The 17,822-nt window shown below is 43.2% G+C and overlaps 1 protein-coding gene across 2 annotated transcripts in view; it reads left to right on the top strand.

Annotated features, from left to right (window-relative positions):
* pip4p2 (phosphatidylinositol-4,5-bisphosphate 4-phosphatase 2) overlaps positions 1 to 17,286 on the top strand; it is a 34,014-nt gene extending 16,728 nt beyond the window's left edge. The window contains exons 4-8 of one of the 2 annotated variants that reach the window (XM_056250074.1): positions 5,340 to 5,463; positions 6,047 to 6,115; positions 7,438 to 7,490; positions 10,066 to 10,156; positions 16,901 to 17,286. In XM_056250074.1, coding sequence (XP_056106049.1) covers positions 5,340 to 5,463; positions 6,047 to 6,115; positions 7,438 to 7,490; positions 10,066 to 10,156; positions 16,901 to 17,044 — 481 coding nt within the window. In that variant the 3' untranslated portion in view covers positions 17,045 to 17,286. The remainder of the gene's footprint in view (positions 1 to 5,339; positions 5,464 to 6,046; positions 6,116 to 7,437; positions 7,491 to 10,065; positions 10,157 to 16,900) is intronic. The other variant, XM_056250075.1, reaches the window with a different exon arrangement.
* Positions 17,287 to 17,822: the final 536 nt, after the last annotated feature.

Here is a 17,822-nt window from a genome sequence, read left to right as displayed (position 1 = left end):
ACATTCTTTTAGAAAGTGGTCTGAACATTTATAGTGCAAAACAAGCTGTGAGAATTCTAAGAAGTCACTAAAAAGATCTTAGCCATGTGAAGCCAGACATATAAAATAATAGTAAAAAAAAATCTATTTGGGGGGGGTTAGTTTCTTTAACCGTTAACGGTAACACTTTATAATAACTACACGCTAATAATTATTAGTTAAGCATGAGTAAACAGTTAATTCATCATTCATAAAGCATTAATAGACATTAATAAGCAGTTTATAAATAGAGCTATAAATGCTCTCTTCTTGATTTACAAGCATATCTATAATTTATTTAATAATTGTATTTTCATCCTTTATTAATGATCAATTTATTATTTCTAAATGAATAATTGCATTTTTTATAAACCAGTTATTTAAGAGTTGTCAGTGGTTCATAAGATTACTTAGAACGTGTAAGTAAATGATTAATAAACTATTTAAATGTACATTCATACATCTTATTATTCAGACATATAGTGATGGTTACTTAGTGTGTTAATAAATGCTTTATTAACATGTATTTATGCTGTAATTCAGGGTTAATTCGGGTAGTTATAAAGCATTTAGTAGTGGTCAGTTAACTATGTTTGTGAGCTCATCTAAAGTGAGGACTATTCATGCCTTGTAAAGCATTTATAAAGGAGATTTAAAGGCTGTTAAATATTTCTATGTTCTGTATCACTGTGTTGTGTTTGTTACATTTTACTGTTTAGAAGATTGATGCGCCTTTAAATCTCCTTTATAAATGCTTTACAAGGCATGAATAGTCCTCACTTTAGATTAGCTCACAAAATAGTTAACTGACCACTACTAAATGGTTTATAACTACCTGTATTTACTACATTTACTGACACTTTCTAAGTGATCTTATGAATGACTGACAACTCTTAAATAACTGGTTTGTAAATAATGCTATACTTTATTTAGAAATTATTAATTGATCATTAGCAAAGTATGAAAATACAATTATTAAACACATTATAGATATGCTTATAAATCAAGAAAAAAAGCGTTTATAGCTGTATTTATAAACTGCTTATTAATGTCTATTAATGCTTTATAAATGATGAATTCTGCCGTGCAAAGGCAAAAGACCGTAACTTCGTGTTTGGTCGAAAATTAGTTTTTTATATTTTTGGCACATTCAAGACCCCCTTTATCATGTGGATAAGTATCTTGAGTCAATTCCGTCGTTTTTTCGAGAAAATAATGGGTTGTCTTAACAGTAACTTCCAAAAGCCCGTGAGAAACCAAGGCAGAACACCGTAACACCAGTTACCGCTCTTTGGCTTTGTTTTGGAACGCTCATTTTGAGTTACGGTACTCTGCCTTTGTTTAGCCGCGCGTCAATATGAAGTTACGGTGCTGGCGTTCTATCAAATATGCTACCTTTCAGATTGTACGGTGTTCTGCCTTTGTTTTGCTCTCCATTAAAATCTCCGAAATTACGATGTAGCCTGTGTACTTTGTACAGCTGCCATCAGTCCCTGTAACTTCTGATGTCCTCAGAGCTTTGTCCAGCACAAATGCGGTCAGAACATTTAGTATGGTCTGAACCCGCTCCATATGAAAAACGTGCGATAGGCTATCCATCGCGAATGATATATGCAGAGTTGACAGAAAAAAATGTTACACACGCCGTAGCAGGTGAATACAACAAAGAACTAAATCCCCGCCTCACCCAGATCGGGTTGAAACAATCATGCATCTAGCTGGCAGAGTGCCAAAACTTCGCCGGCGCCTTCAGCTCCGCCCTGAACACGGTCGAGCCGACGCACGACTAATATATCACAGAGTGATAATAATGAAGCAACAACGGTATATTGGTGCATACAACATAATGCAGCAAGAATTGCTAGTGCATACAACATCAGACAAGCTGTTACAAGCGGGTTGTACCTACTATCACACTGTCCGGAATAAATCCGCGGGACGAGCGAAGTGCACTGCACAATAATAGGGCAGACAGCTGAAACCACCGCTACTGAAAAGACGCAGAACACAGAAGGTTGTGCTATAAATGCATTAGTCGTCTAGGTAGTCCAGAGCGCGCTCCCCACCGAGTCTCAAGATGGAAAGCACTGCGTTCGTACTTCGTACTTTTCGTGAACGTACGAGGAGCATGACACCTTCGAACACGAATATACTATAAACGAGTCCCCGGGTCGAATGTGCGCGAGGACCTGTTTTATGATCATTTTGAACGCGCGTTTATCAAGTCTTATGCCACTCGGTACCAATTGAAGATCTTACCGCTATGGAGGTATTTTGCCATGTCTCATGTATTAATAATGCCACCAGAATGCAACCAAAGCACAGGCTAGTAATAAGTAGATGTCTATAAGTGTAAATCATACAAAATAAATGCCATGATCACTAGATTGTATACAGGTGTTACTATAATGATTTTGTTAATGGTGATCAGCAACCAAATATTGATAATGTGGAAGTTACTGCCTTTTGCCTTGGCATAACTTCTCACTTTTTGCTGACAATGCAAAGGCAGAGTACAGTAACTTTAAAATAGTGGTCAAAAGTCAAGTTTGAGCTCAAGATTTTTTATGTAGATAATTTTTATTACTAAAACATCTAATTGCCAGATTTACAGTGTCCTACCTATAATTAATTTGGAGGGACAACTGAAAATCTTTAAAGTCATTTTTCTCAGTTCCAAACTCTAGCGAGTTAAGGTCTTTCTCATAATTTTTTTATTTTGTAATATTTTGTAACTATTGATGTAATATTAACCCTTACTAGACAGAACTTACTAAATGTTATTTTAAGGCTATCGTTGTTATCATAGAAATGTTTGTATAGAGTGATAAAAGGCAAAATGGTCAATAAATTAGAAGTTAAGGTATTTTGCCTTTGTATGACCCATTATTGTTTTGCAGATAATGCAAAGGCAGAATACAGTAACTTCCGAATAGGGGTCAAAGGTCAAGTTTGAGCTAAATATTTTTTAATGTAGATAAATATATTCATTATGACAACTACTTGGCAAATTTTCATTGTCCTACCTATCATACAATTGGCTGGACAACAAAAAAACTTTAAAGTCATTTTTCTCAGTTTCACACTCTGGTGAGTTAAGGTCTTTTGCCTTTGTAGGGCAGAATTAACTGTTTACTCATGCTTAACAAATGATTAATAGCATGCAGTTATTATAAAGTGTTACCAAAATGGGTATAATTTAGATATAAAAGGCAATTTTCCTAGCCTGATTTTAGCCTCTGATTTGAACGCTCTGTTTGTAGGGGCGTGTCTGCTGTGGGGTTCAGTGTAACCGCCCACTGCTGTGATTGGCTGTGGGATTCAGTGTAGCCAGCCACTACTGTGATTGGCTGACATGCTTGCATATGAAATAGCTATGTATTACATACGAAACTTTTACTACATAAAGCTATTATACGTTTTTACTATTACAGCTATCGAGATGAACGAATCGTGAGAAGTTTTTAAAGTATTTAGATCTATTCCCATCACATAAAATGTTGCCGTGATGAGCATTGAGCAAGCAGATGACAGTCTGTTGATCGCGAGCATGAAGATCTTATCTTTGCAACGCAGTTTCTGCACTCTCTCTAATGCTTTCTCCAATGCAAACACGATAATGTACATACAGTAAGAGCTTCGTTGTGCAGTGTAACATGCGTCATTGATTTCATAACGAGTTGTCCAGATAAACTCACGCTGTGTGGAAAGATTGTTCTTTGATCGCTTTCTGTATAATTTGTTCAGAATTTAAATACGATTATTTTCATCCTACTAAAAGAAACGATGTGAAGTTGATATTTTAGTCACTGGCTTGACTTACTGATGCATAAACAGTATTGAACGATTTTGAGAGAAAGATTAACTTACCTGTCTGAACTTGAACTATTAGGCTACACATCAGAAATTGTTGCTTGGTAAATCGATCGATTTATTTTCAGACGTTCATCGAAATGAGGAAACAGTCGTCGGTGAAATGTTTGGACCATACAAAACTTTGGGAAGTTGTGTCACTTATACATTTGTTAGTCTTATTATACATTTATTACAATGTAATTATACATTTAATACAATGTAATTATACATTTATTACAATGTAATTATACTTTTATTACAATGTAATTATACTTTTATTACAATGTAACTATACATAGTTTAAAAACTGTATAGAACAATGAAAAAGTAGCAGTTCTTTTTTGAAAAAGTAGCGATTCTTTTTTTTTTAAGTAGCGATTCACTTTCGGAAAAGTAGCGATTTTTTTTTTTTTAAAGTAGCGATTCACTTGAAAAAGTAGCAATTCATTTTTGAAAAAGTAGCGATTCACTTTTGAAAAAGTAGCGATTCTTTTTGAAAAAGTAGCGATTCTTTTTTGAAAGAGTAGCGATTCACTTTTGAAAAAGTATCGATTCTTTTTTGAAAAGTGGTGATTCATTTTTTGAAAAAGTAGCGATTCACTTTTGACAAAGTAGAGATTCTTTTTGAAAAAGTATCGATTCAGTTTTGAAAAAGTTTCGATTCTTTTTTGAAAAAGTAGCGATTCATTTTTGAAAAAGTATCGATTCACTTTTGAAAACGTAGCGATTCACTTTTGAAAAAGTAGCGATTCACTTTTGAAAAAGTATCGATTCATTTTTGAAAAAGTATTGATTCATTTTTAATCTTTTTTGAGATTTAACTGAATCTGTAAGTCAGCTACACTGTTTAATTCTGAATATTATATTTTATTCTGGTGGGCTTAACGTTATCGTTTTCTCAGAGTTTAGGCTCCTGTGTAATAGTAGTCTAGGCTATTAAGCAACTCAAACATACCAAACCAACAATTACTAAAAACACACAAAAAAAGATTTTACACGGGCATTGCACTACAATCATAATTACTGAGAGATGTACAAATAAATGTTCCTCAAAAACATGATGGATCATATTTGATACTCAAATTTTAGCATGATTGTTGAAGTTGCTTCAGTTCAGTAAGTGTTCATCTAGAAATATTACTAACATTATAAAAGTTATTCTTATGTTTATTTCATAAGTATGGTTAAAGATTTCATAGCAAAAAGACACATGCACCACAACCTGAAGGAGGATTTTTTTCAGAATTATACTAAATAGCATTTTACTTGTTTAAAAAAAGTATAAACTATCAATCAGAAAGCATGTACAACAGTTTTTTCAGTTTTGATCATGTGCATGATTTAGAGGCCTTACAAATGTGCATAGCATATATGATACAGTAGGCTTCATAGGGTTAATATTAACACACAATTCTTTACAAATCTGTAGAAGGTGAAAAACTGACATTGTTCTTATGGGCCCCCAGCAGACGGATCATCAACCTGAGCCCTGTGATGGTGATCCCAGAGGAGCAGCCCGCCCAGCCAGCTCTACCAGTCCAGCCTGAGGGCATGCGTGTGGTCTGCGGCCACTGCGGAAACACATTCCTTGTACGGTCTCACATCTTTACATTAAAATCACTGACCTTTCTGACCTACAGTAATGTTTCTTGAAAGCAGAGAAGATCTGTAATGCATTTACACTACCATTCAAAAGTTTGGGGTCAGTAAGATTGTTTATGTTTTTGAAAGAAGAGTCTTATGTTCAACAAGGCTCCATGATAAAACATCAAAATATTACTACAATTTAAAATAATTGTTTTCTATTTTAATGTATTTTCAAATGTAATTTATTCCTGTGATGCAAAGCTGCATTTTCAGCATCATTACTCCAGTCTTCAGTGTCACATGATCCTTCGAAATCATTCTAATTTATTCACATTTTGTGGAAACTATGATACACTTTTTTCGGGATTCTTTGATGAATAAGAAGGCTCGAAAGAACAGCATTTATTTAAAATAGTTTGTAACATTATAAACGTCTATACTGTGATTTTTAATTAATTGAATCCTTGCTGAATAAAAATATTAATTTCGTTCAGAAAAAATTTACTGACCCCAAACTTTTGAATGGTAGTGTTGAGTTTTACTAGTGCACATGTTCTTAGTGTCCTGTGATGCCCCTGCTGTATAGGGCAGCGATGATGAGTGGTCCCAGTCTACCTCAGGCCTGGCTATTCGCGGCCCCTCTGATCTCTTCAAGGTCCTAATACACTGCCACCTTCTCAGTCGGTGGAACTGACTAAATGACAAACTAATTAGAAATAATAATTCAATTTTTTTTTTTTTTTTAAATCACATGGTTCCAGGGCTCCAGACAGAGATTAAAATGTTTGCAAATGTGACTAATAATTAAATATATCAATTATTATTACAATTTTTATGCAACAATATTTAAAAATATAGGAAACCTTTACATGCATCCATATGCAGTTTTGTCAGATACCGCCCTTTAGTTAACCCAACAAAAAACGGCGCACGTCATGATGTTTTTGTAAAAATGAAACAATTCCTATGACCATTGCCAGTTAAACAATTTCGCAATCATATCAGATTGGAATAAATTATACTAAATACAAACACACCTCATTTACATTAAGTGATAGTTCACCCAAAAATGAAAATTCAGTCATCATTTACTCACCCTCATTTTGTTCCAAACTTGTATGAATTTCTTTCTTCTGCTGAACACAAAAGAAGATATTTTGAACAATGTCGGTAACCAAACAGTTGATGGGCCACATTGACTTCCATAGTATTTTTTTTTCCATACTATGGAGTCAATGGGCCTGTCAACTGTTGGTTAAACATATTCTTTAAAATATCTTCTTTTGAGTTCAGTGGAATAAAGAAATTCATACAGGTATGGAACAACTTGAGGTTGAGTAAATGATGATTGAATTTTAATTTTTGGGTGAACTATCCCTTTAAATTGTCATAATTTATATACTGAATCTTCCTTTCATCCACTGACTGTTAAAAACTAAAGTAAGAATCTATGCACTCAGTGAACTTAACTTCTGAACAATCATCTGTATTAAGCAATTCTGTAATTTGTCAACTAAAAAAAGTAATTTAGTCCTAAATGTTTCATTTTAGTCATTTTTGTGTCTGTAGCCCTGTGACTCAAATGAACATAACTCCATGTGGCCTACAGAGGCAAGATGCAGGAACTGAAACATTAGTTTTAATGTAAGATCTTCTGTTATAACCTTAAAGAATTCTTCCTTTTTTCAGGATTCAACTGCCTTTTGCCTTTGTACAGGGTTAAATCCACTAATTCTCCTAATTTATTCCTGTATACATCTCAATTTATTCATTGAAATCATCTCCAAAAAGAATTGCTAGTTGTTTGAATCATTTATCAGTACTCATTTGAACTAATATTTGAATGTCATGCACTGACCCCTGGAATCAAGTTTGGTGTGGTAGATTATTAAATGAATTGACTTGTGCTGCTTTACCATGCTGTTTGTTTGCTTGCTGAAGAAATAACTTTCTTCTTAACTTCCCTTGTTTTTGCAGTGGATGGAGCTCCGGTTCAACACTCTGGCCAAGTGCCCACATTGCAAAAAAATGTAAGTTGCCATCATTTGTCATATTCTTTGTACGTCAAAAATGCAATGTCTGTGGCAATACTCCACCGATGATGTGCCGTTCTCAGGAGAAATGTCATAAATCTCAATGTGCGATGTGTGTGACTAGCCGGAGGTCAGGCTTGAGTTTGTACTGGGCAGTTTGTAGAAACTGAAAGTAAATAAACCCTTGCGAGTTCCAGTTAGAGAGGGAGGTGATGTGATGCCAGTCTGCCAGTCACTTGAGAGAGCGAGAGCATCATGCTGACATACTGAAACATGAGCCCTGCACGCTAGTGACGCTGCGAGGGAGAGTTATGACAACAGATGTTGCAGCACACATGAATGGAGCCGAGTGCCCACAGAATCCCAAAGCAAATAAGATTTCCACTCGAATGCAGAGCGTTTGAAGAGGCAGAGAAGGAGATACGAGCAGAAGAAGGAGAGAAATGAAGCACCTTAAGCTATCTGATTCATTGTGAGTCCAGAAGAATGTTTGAAAATCCCATCACATGAGAGCCATGTGAAGGGTCATGGTCAGACTTAATGGGACTCAAACAGGAAAAAGAGCAGTCCATGTGACTCAGTGACGCAGTTCTCTTTTGACTACAAGCGTTTGTTGGACTGCTTTAATAAGATCAATCTTACATTTGAAAGGCCTTGTACACACTGAATAAAATATATTTTGGACCAACAGCCGAATTTATCAGTTTTTCCTCAAATTATATTTATATAGTTTAGTTCAACCCTTAAATTTTGATTTATTATTAATTAAAAATACTTTATACAACGCAAAAAGATTATTTATTATAAAGACCATACAATATAGGTCAACATAATTGATTTTTAGTATTTATTTGCTTAATTTCACAAAATCTATATTAGCTATAATATGAAAGCAGAATTATTCACTTAAAGGTGCAATGTGTAAAAATTTTGAGTATCTATTAACAGAAATGCAATATGACATCCATAACTATGTTTTCAGTGGTGTATAAAGAACTTACTTAATAAACCGTTTTTATTACCTTAGAATGAGACATTTATATCTACATAACCGCGGGCACCCCCTTCTATGAAGGTCGACATATTGTGACGTCATGTTTCACGGTCGACAAGTCGATCTTGGAAGCATTTTAAGTCCATCGCGAAGAGTTTTCAAAATTTGACCTTTGCGCTCATGCGGACGCGTCGAGTTTAAACAAGGCTTTATGCTTTAACCAGCTCAGCCACAGTAACAGCTCATTTTTAGCCAGCTAAACTTTTACTACCCTGTTAGAAAAAATATATAGTTGCATAGTTTCATGTGTTTCTTCTCCCTCGCTGTATTATGGGTTTGCTATGTGGGGAGAAATGTGCTGGTTACGTTTGTGAGACAATCAGCTGATTACTATTATTATATTATATATTAAGACCCTTGATCCTCACCTGACTATGGCTTTGTAAACTTTATCCATGATGTGGTTTATAATGGACTGTGGTTGAGAAACAGTGACTTACTCTTGGCTTACTCTGGATATTCTCTGCTGTCTCAGACGACGATATGTTTGTCCCGTTTTAGCCACCGTAGCTTCTTCAAAAGGGAGGGGTGTGGGCTGAGCCCTTAGCGCAACTCGCAACCAAACCGCTAGATGTCGCTAAAAAATACACACTGCACCTTTAAGATAAAACTAGGGCTGTCAAATGATTAATCGGGATTAATCACATCCAAAATAAAAGTTTGTGTTTACATAATATATGTGGGTGCACTGTGTTTAATTATTTTGTATATATATAAATACACACACATGCATGTATATTGAAGAAAAAAATATTATTTATATATAAAATATTTGTATTTATATATAATCAAAATTATATATAAATCTATATACAGTATATACATGAAAATATTTCTTAAATATATACAAGCATGTGTGTGTATTTATATTTATAAAATATTTATACACAGTGCACCCACATATATTATGTAAATACAAACTTTTATTTTGGATGCGATTAATCGCGATTAATCATTTGACAGCCCTAGATAAAACTAAAAACATTTTGTTTGTCAGTGTTTCATTTAGTTTACTTTCTAAAAATTAAGACAACTTGTCTTTTTAAAATATACATCATATTTTCTGTTATGTACTGACAAAACCCACATTCATTTCTGAAGTCAGTAAAGCGAGTATGTGTTCTGCACATCAACACTGGTGTTAAACGAAAATACTGTTTAAACAAAATGCTTATTTTCTATGGGGAGTGTTACTTGCTTTTAGGCAAACTGAACCAAACCACAATTAGACTTTAAATAAATGTCTTAGTCATTTCACTTTTTTTCAGCGTACTTTAGCTTAATTTTAGTCTAGTTTGGTTGTTGGCTTTCCTGTGTCCATTGAATAACTCCTTCCATCTGTCTGTTTTCCAGACTGTTTTTCCTTTGGAGGTTCGCAGGCATTGAATAATTCCTGCTGTTGAACCATATTACCTCTGTACTAGGAGACAGATACAGCCCAATAAAACAGCCGCTTTAGGTTTGTGGTCTGTTTAGAGCAGCACTGGTACTAAGCTTGTGTGCTATCTGTGTCTTTAGCTCTTCTGTAGGCAGTGCTCTACCCAGAAGACGCTGCTGTGCCTACATTACAGTAGGAATGATCTGCATTTTCATTGGTATCGGTTTAACGGTGAGTATTGTTCTCTTTTTTGGAGGGTTTGGGGTCAGTATGTTTTTTAAAAAGAAATTAACACTTTTATTCAGCAAGAATGCATTCAATTGTTTAAAAGCGACTATAAATACTTTTATGTTGCAAAATATTTATATATCGAACAAATGCTGTTGTTTTTTTTAGCTTTCTATTCATTAAAGGATCCTAAAAAATGTATCATGGTGTCCACAAAAATATTGTGCAACTGTGGGATGTGCTGGAGGAGACTTTACAGAGTGCTGGACTCTTGCATTGTCAATACAAGATCTTGACCAAAAATATATATGCACCTCTTGATGTAAATAAATGTTGTGATGTTATTTCCATTAAGAGGCGCATCAGTTTTTGGTCAAGATCTTCCTGGATACACTTAGAACTGTCGTTTTCTTTAATAACAGTTCCCTTTCGTTGTCACTCCGAGTTCCGTCGGATGACGACGAATGGGGGTTTCGCTTAGAAAGCCAATCGACTTCGAGTACTACAAAACGAGCCAATGGCAAAGAAATGCCATGGGTCTGCGGAATTTGCATAGCGTAGCACCGCCCCACCTCGTGGGTATTTAAGGAGCTCGCTGGCAGCAAACCGGCATGTTTTCGCTTCGGAGCCAAGGTGATCCTTCGCTCCACAAGCCATTCCTGTACTGTCAGTTCTGCAGACGAGCGAGATTCTCTGGTGTTGGTGTGACGGCGATCTCCGGCGAGGACGCGCTTCCTGCTTTTCTGTCCGTGATTCGACAGCGAGTGTGTTTCTCCCCGGGCGCTTCAACACAGTCAGAGTTTCTTTTTCTCACAAAAGAGCTTGCACGCGGCACGTCTTTTTAAAGATGCCTCGCCCGTGCACTTCTGGTTGCGGTAGACTCGTTGATGACTCTGATGGGCACGAGTGGTGCATAGTGTGTTTGGGCGTTAATCACGCTAGAGCAGCACTCGTGGATGACTCATGTTCTCTCTGTGGGAACATGACCATCGCAGCATTACGATCAAGACTCGGTGATCTCGCAAGAGTGAGGGTCCCCTCATCCACACCCCGATCTACTGACTCTAGAAATAGAGCTAGTACTTCGGCTGGTGGCCAGGGTGATCTGAGGATGACGGTTTGGAACAAAGCGCCGACTATCAGTCCGTGCCCAGCCGCATCCTCTCCAGTGCTGCAACCCGTGAGTGTTCGGGGGATTCCGGCGGGATCATCTTCGGGTGTCCCGCGGGTTTCCTTTGACGCTCCAGAGGATGACGCGATGTCTATCGCAGCATCACAAGGTGGGTCTGAGTCTTCTGGAAGTGAAGACTCATCACAGCTGCCACCTTCGGGTGTGAATACAGTTGTGCTAGAGTCTGATCCAGAGATGACGGCCATGCTGTCTCGAGCCGCCGCGAGCATCGGGTTAGAGTGGAACCCTCCGCCCTGCCCCGAGCGCTCGCGGCTGGATGACTGGTATTTGGGTCAGGCTGCGGACCCCCGTCCGCGTCAGGCCCCGATACCTTTCTTCCCGGACGTGCATGATGAGATCTCGAAGTCCTGGAAGACTCCCATGTCTTCCCGTGACCGCTCGCTGATTTCATCCGCCTTTCCTCCCCTCGATGAGGCCGCTGCCCGTGGGTACACTGGGCTCCCCCCGGTTGAGCGCTCTGTTGCGATGCAACTGTGTCCTCAGAGCGCTTCTTCTCGTGGTGAGCCTAAGCACCCATCCAAAGCCTGTATGTACTCGTCTGCGTTAGTGGCGAAGTCCTACAGAGCTGCGGGACAGGCAGCCGCCTCTTTGCATGCCATGGCCATTCTGCAGGTCTACCAGGCCCAGATGCTCAGGGACATGCACGAGGGCAGGACAGACCCGGGGCTCTTCAATGAGCTGCGCGCCGCCACCGACCTTGCTCTCCGAGCGACGAAGGTGACCGCACGCTCCCTGGGTTTGGTGATGTCCACAGCCGTGGTCCAGGAGAGACACCTCTGGCTTAATCTTGCTGATGTGGAGGATGCCGAGCGGTCCCGGCTGCTCGACACCCCCATATCGCAAGATGGCCTTTTCGGCGGTGCAGTCGAGGATTTTGCCCAACAGTTCTCGACTGCCCAGAAACAGACTGAGGCTATTAAGCACATTCTGCCCCGACGGCCCGCTGCTGCCTCCACTCAGCCGACCGGGCAGAATACTCAGTCTGTTTCCCGCCGAGGGCGCCCTCCTACGGCTCCCACCCCTCCCGCCCGGCCCAAGCAGCAGCCTTCACCCGGGCCCGGTCGCGGAGGAGGCCGTAGGAAGGCGCCCCAGCCCTCTCCAGTCCCGCCCCCCGCTAAATGCCGGGTCAAGCGGCGCTCCTGAGACGGGCTGCTCAGGGATGATGTACACTTCTCAGGAGGTGGTAGCAGGACCACTCCTTCCCCCGGTGGAGGGCCGGGGGAGAATCTTGAGAGAAGTGACACATTCATCCCTGAGCATACAGAGTTCTTGGACGACACGGTGCGCCGCCCCCGGGCCGTGCACCCCTCGTCCTCCTCTGTCCCAGAGCCGGATGACAGTGCGCGCCGTCCCCGGACCGTGCCGCTCTCATCCCCCTCTGTCGCCAGACCCCTGGCAGAGCAGACCCCCGTGGAACGTTCGTCCTTCCCTGGTCTCCTCTGTCAGGGCGCGGTTCATGACTGCACCCCCACATCGGGCCGCTACGCCGTCCACGTCTGGGTCAGTCATACCGCCTCGCTGCCCCACCGACGGGAAGTCTGTGGTTCGCATGACCCCGCTGGTTCAGTCCTTGGGAGCTTGGCTAGAGCTTCCCAACCTGTCCCGCTGGGTCGCACGAACGATCAGGCTCGGCTACGCGATTCAGTTCGCGCGGTCTCCTCCCCGCTTCAGGGGAGTCCGCTCCACTATGGTCGGTGGCAATGCCCCTATCATGAGAGCGGAGGTTGCTACCCTGCTGGCGAAGGGTGCGATCGAGACTGTCCCTCCAGCCGAAATGAGGTCCGGGTTTTACAGCCCCTACTTCATTGTCCCGAAGAAAACCGGTGGGTTACGGCCAATCCTGGACCTGCGCGTATTGAACCGCTCCCTTCACAGGCTGCCGTTCAAGATGCTCACCGCCAAACGCGTTTTCGAATGTGTGCGGCACCAGGATTGGTTTGCAGCGATCGACCTGAAGGACGCCTACTTTCATGTCTCCATTCTCCCTCGACACAGACCGTTCCTACGGTTTGCTTTCGAGGGACAGGCATATCAGTACGCAGTTCTCCCATTCGGGCTAGCCCTGTCCCCTCGCGTCTTCACGAAGGTCGTCGAGGCAGCCCTTGTTCCCCTCCGGGAACACGGGGTTCGCATTCTGAACTATCTCGACGACTGGCTGATTCTAGCTCACTCTCGAGATCAGCTTTGCGAACACAGGGATTTGGTACTCCGCCATGTAGCCCGTTTGGGCCTTCGGGTCAACTGGGAGAAGAGCAAACTTTGCCCCGTGCAGAGGATCTCTTTTCTCGGTATGGAGATCGACTCGGTCGCCATGTCCGCGCAGCTTACGAGCGAGCGCGCGCAGTCACTGCTGACTTGCCTGAGACAGTTCGAGGGCAAGAGTGCGGTTCCACTGAAACTTTTTCAGAGGCTCCTGGGGCATATGGCATCTGCAGCCGCGGCAACGCCGCTCGGATTGCTTCATATGAGACCGCTTCAGCTTTGGCTTCGCGACCGAGTCCCGAGGTGGGCATGGCAACACGGCACCCTCCGAGTACCAGTTACTCCGACCTGCCGTCAGACCTTCACCCCGTGGGGGAACCTCAGCTTTCTACGGGCAGGAGTGCCTCTGGAACGAGCTTCCCGGCATGTTGTTGTAACGACAGATGCCTCCACCACGGGCTGGGGTGCCATGTGCAATGGACGTGCTGCCGCGGGCTCCGGGACAGGACCCCACCGCTTATGGCACATCAATTGCCTCGAGTTGCTGGCTGTACAGCTCGCCCTGCGCCGCTTCCGAGCCGTGCTCTCGGGCCAGCATGTACTAGTCCGATCAGACAATACCGCGACCGTAGCGTACATCAACCGTCAAGGTGGTCTGCGCTCCCGCCGTATGTCGCAACTCGCCCGCCACCTCCTCTTATGGAGTCAGAAGCATCTGAGGTCGCTTCGAGCCATTTACATCCCTGGAGCCCTGAACTGTGCAGCCGACGAGCTGTCACGGCTTCAGCCCCTCCCCGGAGATTGGCGACTCCATCCCCAGACGGTTCAGCTGATTTGGGACCAGTTCGGGGACGCACAGATAGATCTGTTTGCCTCTCACGACTCGACCCATTGCGCCCAGTTTTTTTCCCTGACCGAGGGCACGCTCGGCACGGATGCTCTGGCGCACAGCTGGCCGCGGGGCCGCAAATATGCGTTTCCCCCAGTGAGCCTTCTTGCGCAACTCCTGCGCAAGGTCAGGGAGGACGAGGAGCAGGTCACTCTGGTCGCGCCGTTCTGGCCCACCCGGACCTGGTTCTCCGAACTTGTACTCCTCGCGACAGCACCTCCTTGGCCCATACCTCTGAGGAAGGACCTACTTTCTCAGGGACGGGGCACCCTATGGCACCCTCGTCCCGATCTTTGGAACCTCCACGTGTGGCTCCTGGACGGGACGAGGCAGGTTTGAGTACCCTGCCACCAGCGGTGGCGGCTACCATCACTTCCGCTAGAGCGTCGTCCACGAGACACCTCTATGCGTTGAAGTGGAACCTCTTCGTCAACTGGTGCTCTTCTCACCGAGAAGACCCCCGGAGATGTTCGATCAACGTCGTGCTTTCCTTCCTTCAAGAGGGGTTGGAGCGAAGGCTGTCTCCCTCCACCCTCAAGGTCTATGTCGCCGCTATTGCCGCACAGCATGATCTTATAGAAGGTAAGTCGGTGGGGAAGCATGACCTGATCGTCAGGTTCCTGAGAGGAGCGAGGAGACTGAATCCTCCTCGCCCTCCTCTCGTTCCCTCTTGGGACCTCGCAGTGGTCTTAACCGCCCTGCGTAGTGCTCCCTTTGAGCCTTTACAGTCAGTCGAGCTTAACTTCCTGTCAATGAAGACGGCGCTTCTGACTGCATTGGCCTCCATCAAGAGGGTAGGGGACCTGCACGCATTCTCCGTTGACGAAGCGTGCCTGGAATTCGGGCCAGCTTACTCTCACGTGATCCTGAGACCCCGGCCTGGATATGTGCCCAAGGTTCCTACCACTCCCTTCCGGGACCAGGTGGTGAACCTGCAAGCGCTGCCCCCGGAGGAGGCAGACCCAGCCTTGGCACTGCTCTGTCCAGTACGTGCTCTTCGCATCTATGTAGACAGAACGCAGTGTTTCAGGACCTCAGACCAGCTCTTTGTCTGTTATGGTGGGAAGCTGAAGGGAAAGGCTCTCTCCAAGCAAAGGTTGTCTCACTGGATAGTGGACGCCATTGCTTTGGCATACCAGCAGCAAGGTCGACCGTGCCCCCTTGGTGTGACTGCCCACTCCACCCGGAGTGTGGCATCCTCTTGGGCTCTAGCGCATGGCGCCTCGCTAACAGACATCTGCAGAGCTGCAGGCTGGGCGACACCTAATACATTCGCCAGATTCTACAATCTCCGAGTGGAGCCAGTGTCCTCTCATGTACTCGCTTCAACCAGCTAGTACCGGACCCGCTCAGGTGTCTTCGCTTGCTCGCCATTCCACTCCACGGACTGGATGCGTGCGATATTCTCCTCAGGTGAGCTTCTCCGAAAGCCCTGAGTTCCTCCTGCACTCCTGACGTCGGCGCCAGTGTCTCTTGCCTGCGCGTCGGCTAGGTGCCTCCCGTGTGCATGGTACCTCCCGGAGCTACCCCCACATGTGTATTCCCACTGTAAGCCTCTCTGAGCATGTGTCTTTCCCTTGGCAAGCCACCTTGCCACCCCTGGGGTTGAAATATTCCACCTGCGGCTGGACACCCCAGTGATTCCCCATATGCATTCCTCGGGTCATATGTGTATCCTTAAGTCCCCCCCTCTGGGTTGGCAGTAATTGCATACTTCCCTAAGATCTGGGATATGCTCCCCAGTGTACCTTGGTATTCCTGTGTTAAATAGGAGTCCTTCGTCCGTGCTAGTCTCACGACAGGGATCTCAGATTTACGCAGGGCACTGGAAGACAGCTGAGAAATGGCGTGATTAGACTGGTATCCCCATTCGTCGTCATCCGACGGAACTCGGAGTGACAACGAAAGGGAACGTCTCGGTTACGGATGTAACCCTCGTTCCCTGAGTAGGGAACGGAGACGTTCCGTCTTCCTGCCACTTCCGCTGTACCGCGGGGATCGCCTGAGCTCAGTCTTGGCTCCTCAGCGAAGAAAACATGCCGGTTTGCTGCCAGCGAGCTCCTTAAATACCCACGAGGTGGGGCGGTGCTACGCTATGCAAATTCCGCAGACCCATGGCATTTCTTTGCCATTGGCTCGTTTTGTAGTACTCGAAGTCGATTGGCTTTCTAAGCGAAACCCCCATTCGTCGTCATCCGACGGAACGTCTCCGTTCCCTACTCAGGGAACGAGGGTTACATCCGTAACCGAGACGTTTCATTTGAATCACACTTGTAAATTACATCAGGGTCAGATGATGTTCTCACAATTTGATTTAAACCGCATATTATGTTGCGGTTCCTAAAAGAAGTTACCAGCCACTCGAATTAGCACTTGGCAAGTGTCCACTTTTGGACTCTGGGTATGAACTATTAAACTATGTTTGTTAGCTCATCACAGATTCCTGGTGTTTTTGTCCTCTCAGGTGGGCACTCAGGACTTCGCCAGGCGTTTCCACGCTACTTATGTGTCCTGGGCCTTCGCATATCTCCTGGGTCTCATCTGTCTGGTACGGGCCTGCTATTGGGGAGCGATTAAAGTCAGCTATCCAGAGAACACCTTCGCATAGACAAGACAAAACGTCCATCCTTCATGTCCTTTAGTGTTTGATTTTCTCTTGATCCGAACAGGTTAACCGTTGGATGCTTAGTCCTGTTACAAGAGTTTAAGAATCCAGGTTTCCAGAATACCTGCAAATGTTTTCAGATCAGTTATTGGTTAGCTCTGATATTTCTCTTACTGATTTGAACCCGCAATATGATGACTTGAGGTATTAAAGTGAAATCAGTGATTCTAAAACTAGAAAAACAATATGAATAATCCATTCATGGTACACCTCTTGGATTTGTCATGGTGGTGGATAGTGAACATATTTTATGTACTGCATTTTGTTACCAACTTGACCAAAAGAGATGATCTTTTATGAACAATTTGCCCATTGCACTACAATTTTATGCAATTCTTCTGTTGTGTTGCTGCTAGTTACCACAGCTGTTGTGAGCTGAGAGATGTTATGTTAAGAAAGCCTGCCAGCACCCACGGTGGCACTATCCGTCATTCGAAATGTTCAGATATATTTAACTGTTCTTAAAAAATCCTGTGCCAACATTTTTATTTTTCATTTTTTTCAGTGTCTGTTAGGGGATCTCCCTCTGATGAAATTTAGCAGTATTTCCAAACCCATTTTGGCCGCTCAAACTCACTGTGAGCAATAATCATGCATTTCTTGTGGCTTTAAAAACAGCATGTACACAGTCACTGGAACTCTAAAACAAATTCTCCTGGTTCAGTACAAGCTCATTCAACAACACTTGTGGCATAATATTGACTGATTAGCTCAAAAATCA

Source organism: Rhinichthys klamathensis, unplaced genomic scaffold (assembly GCF_029890125.1).
Source record: "Rhinichthys klamathensis goyatoka isolate OS25496 unplaced genomic scaffold, OSU_Roscu_1.1 h1tg000067l_1, whole genome shotgun sequence".
Taxonomy (NCBI): Eukaryota; Metazoa; Chordata; class Actinopteri; order Cypriniformes; family Leuciscidae; genus Rhinichthys; species Rhinichthys klamathensis.
The sequence above is the reverse complement of the archived record's forward strand: the minus strand, read 5'-3'. Positions and strand labels throughout refer to the sequence as shown.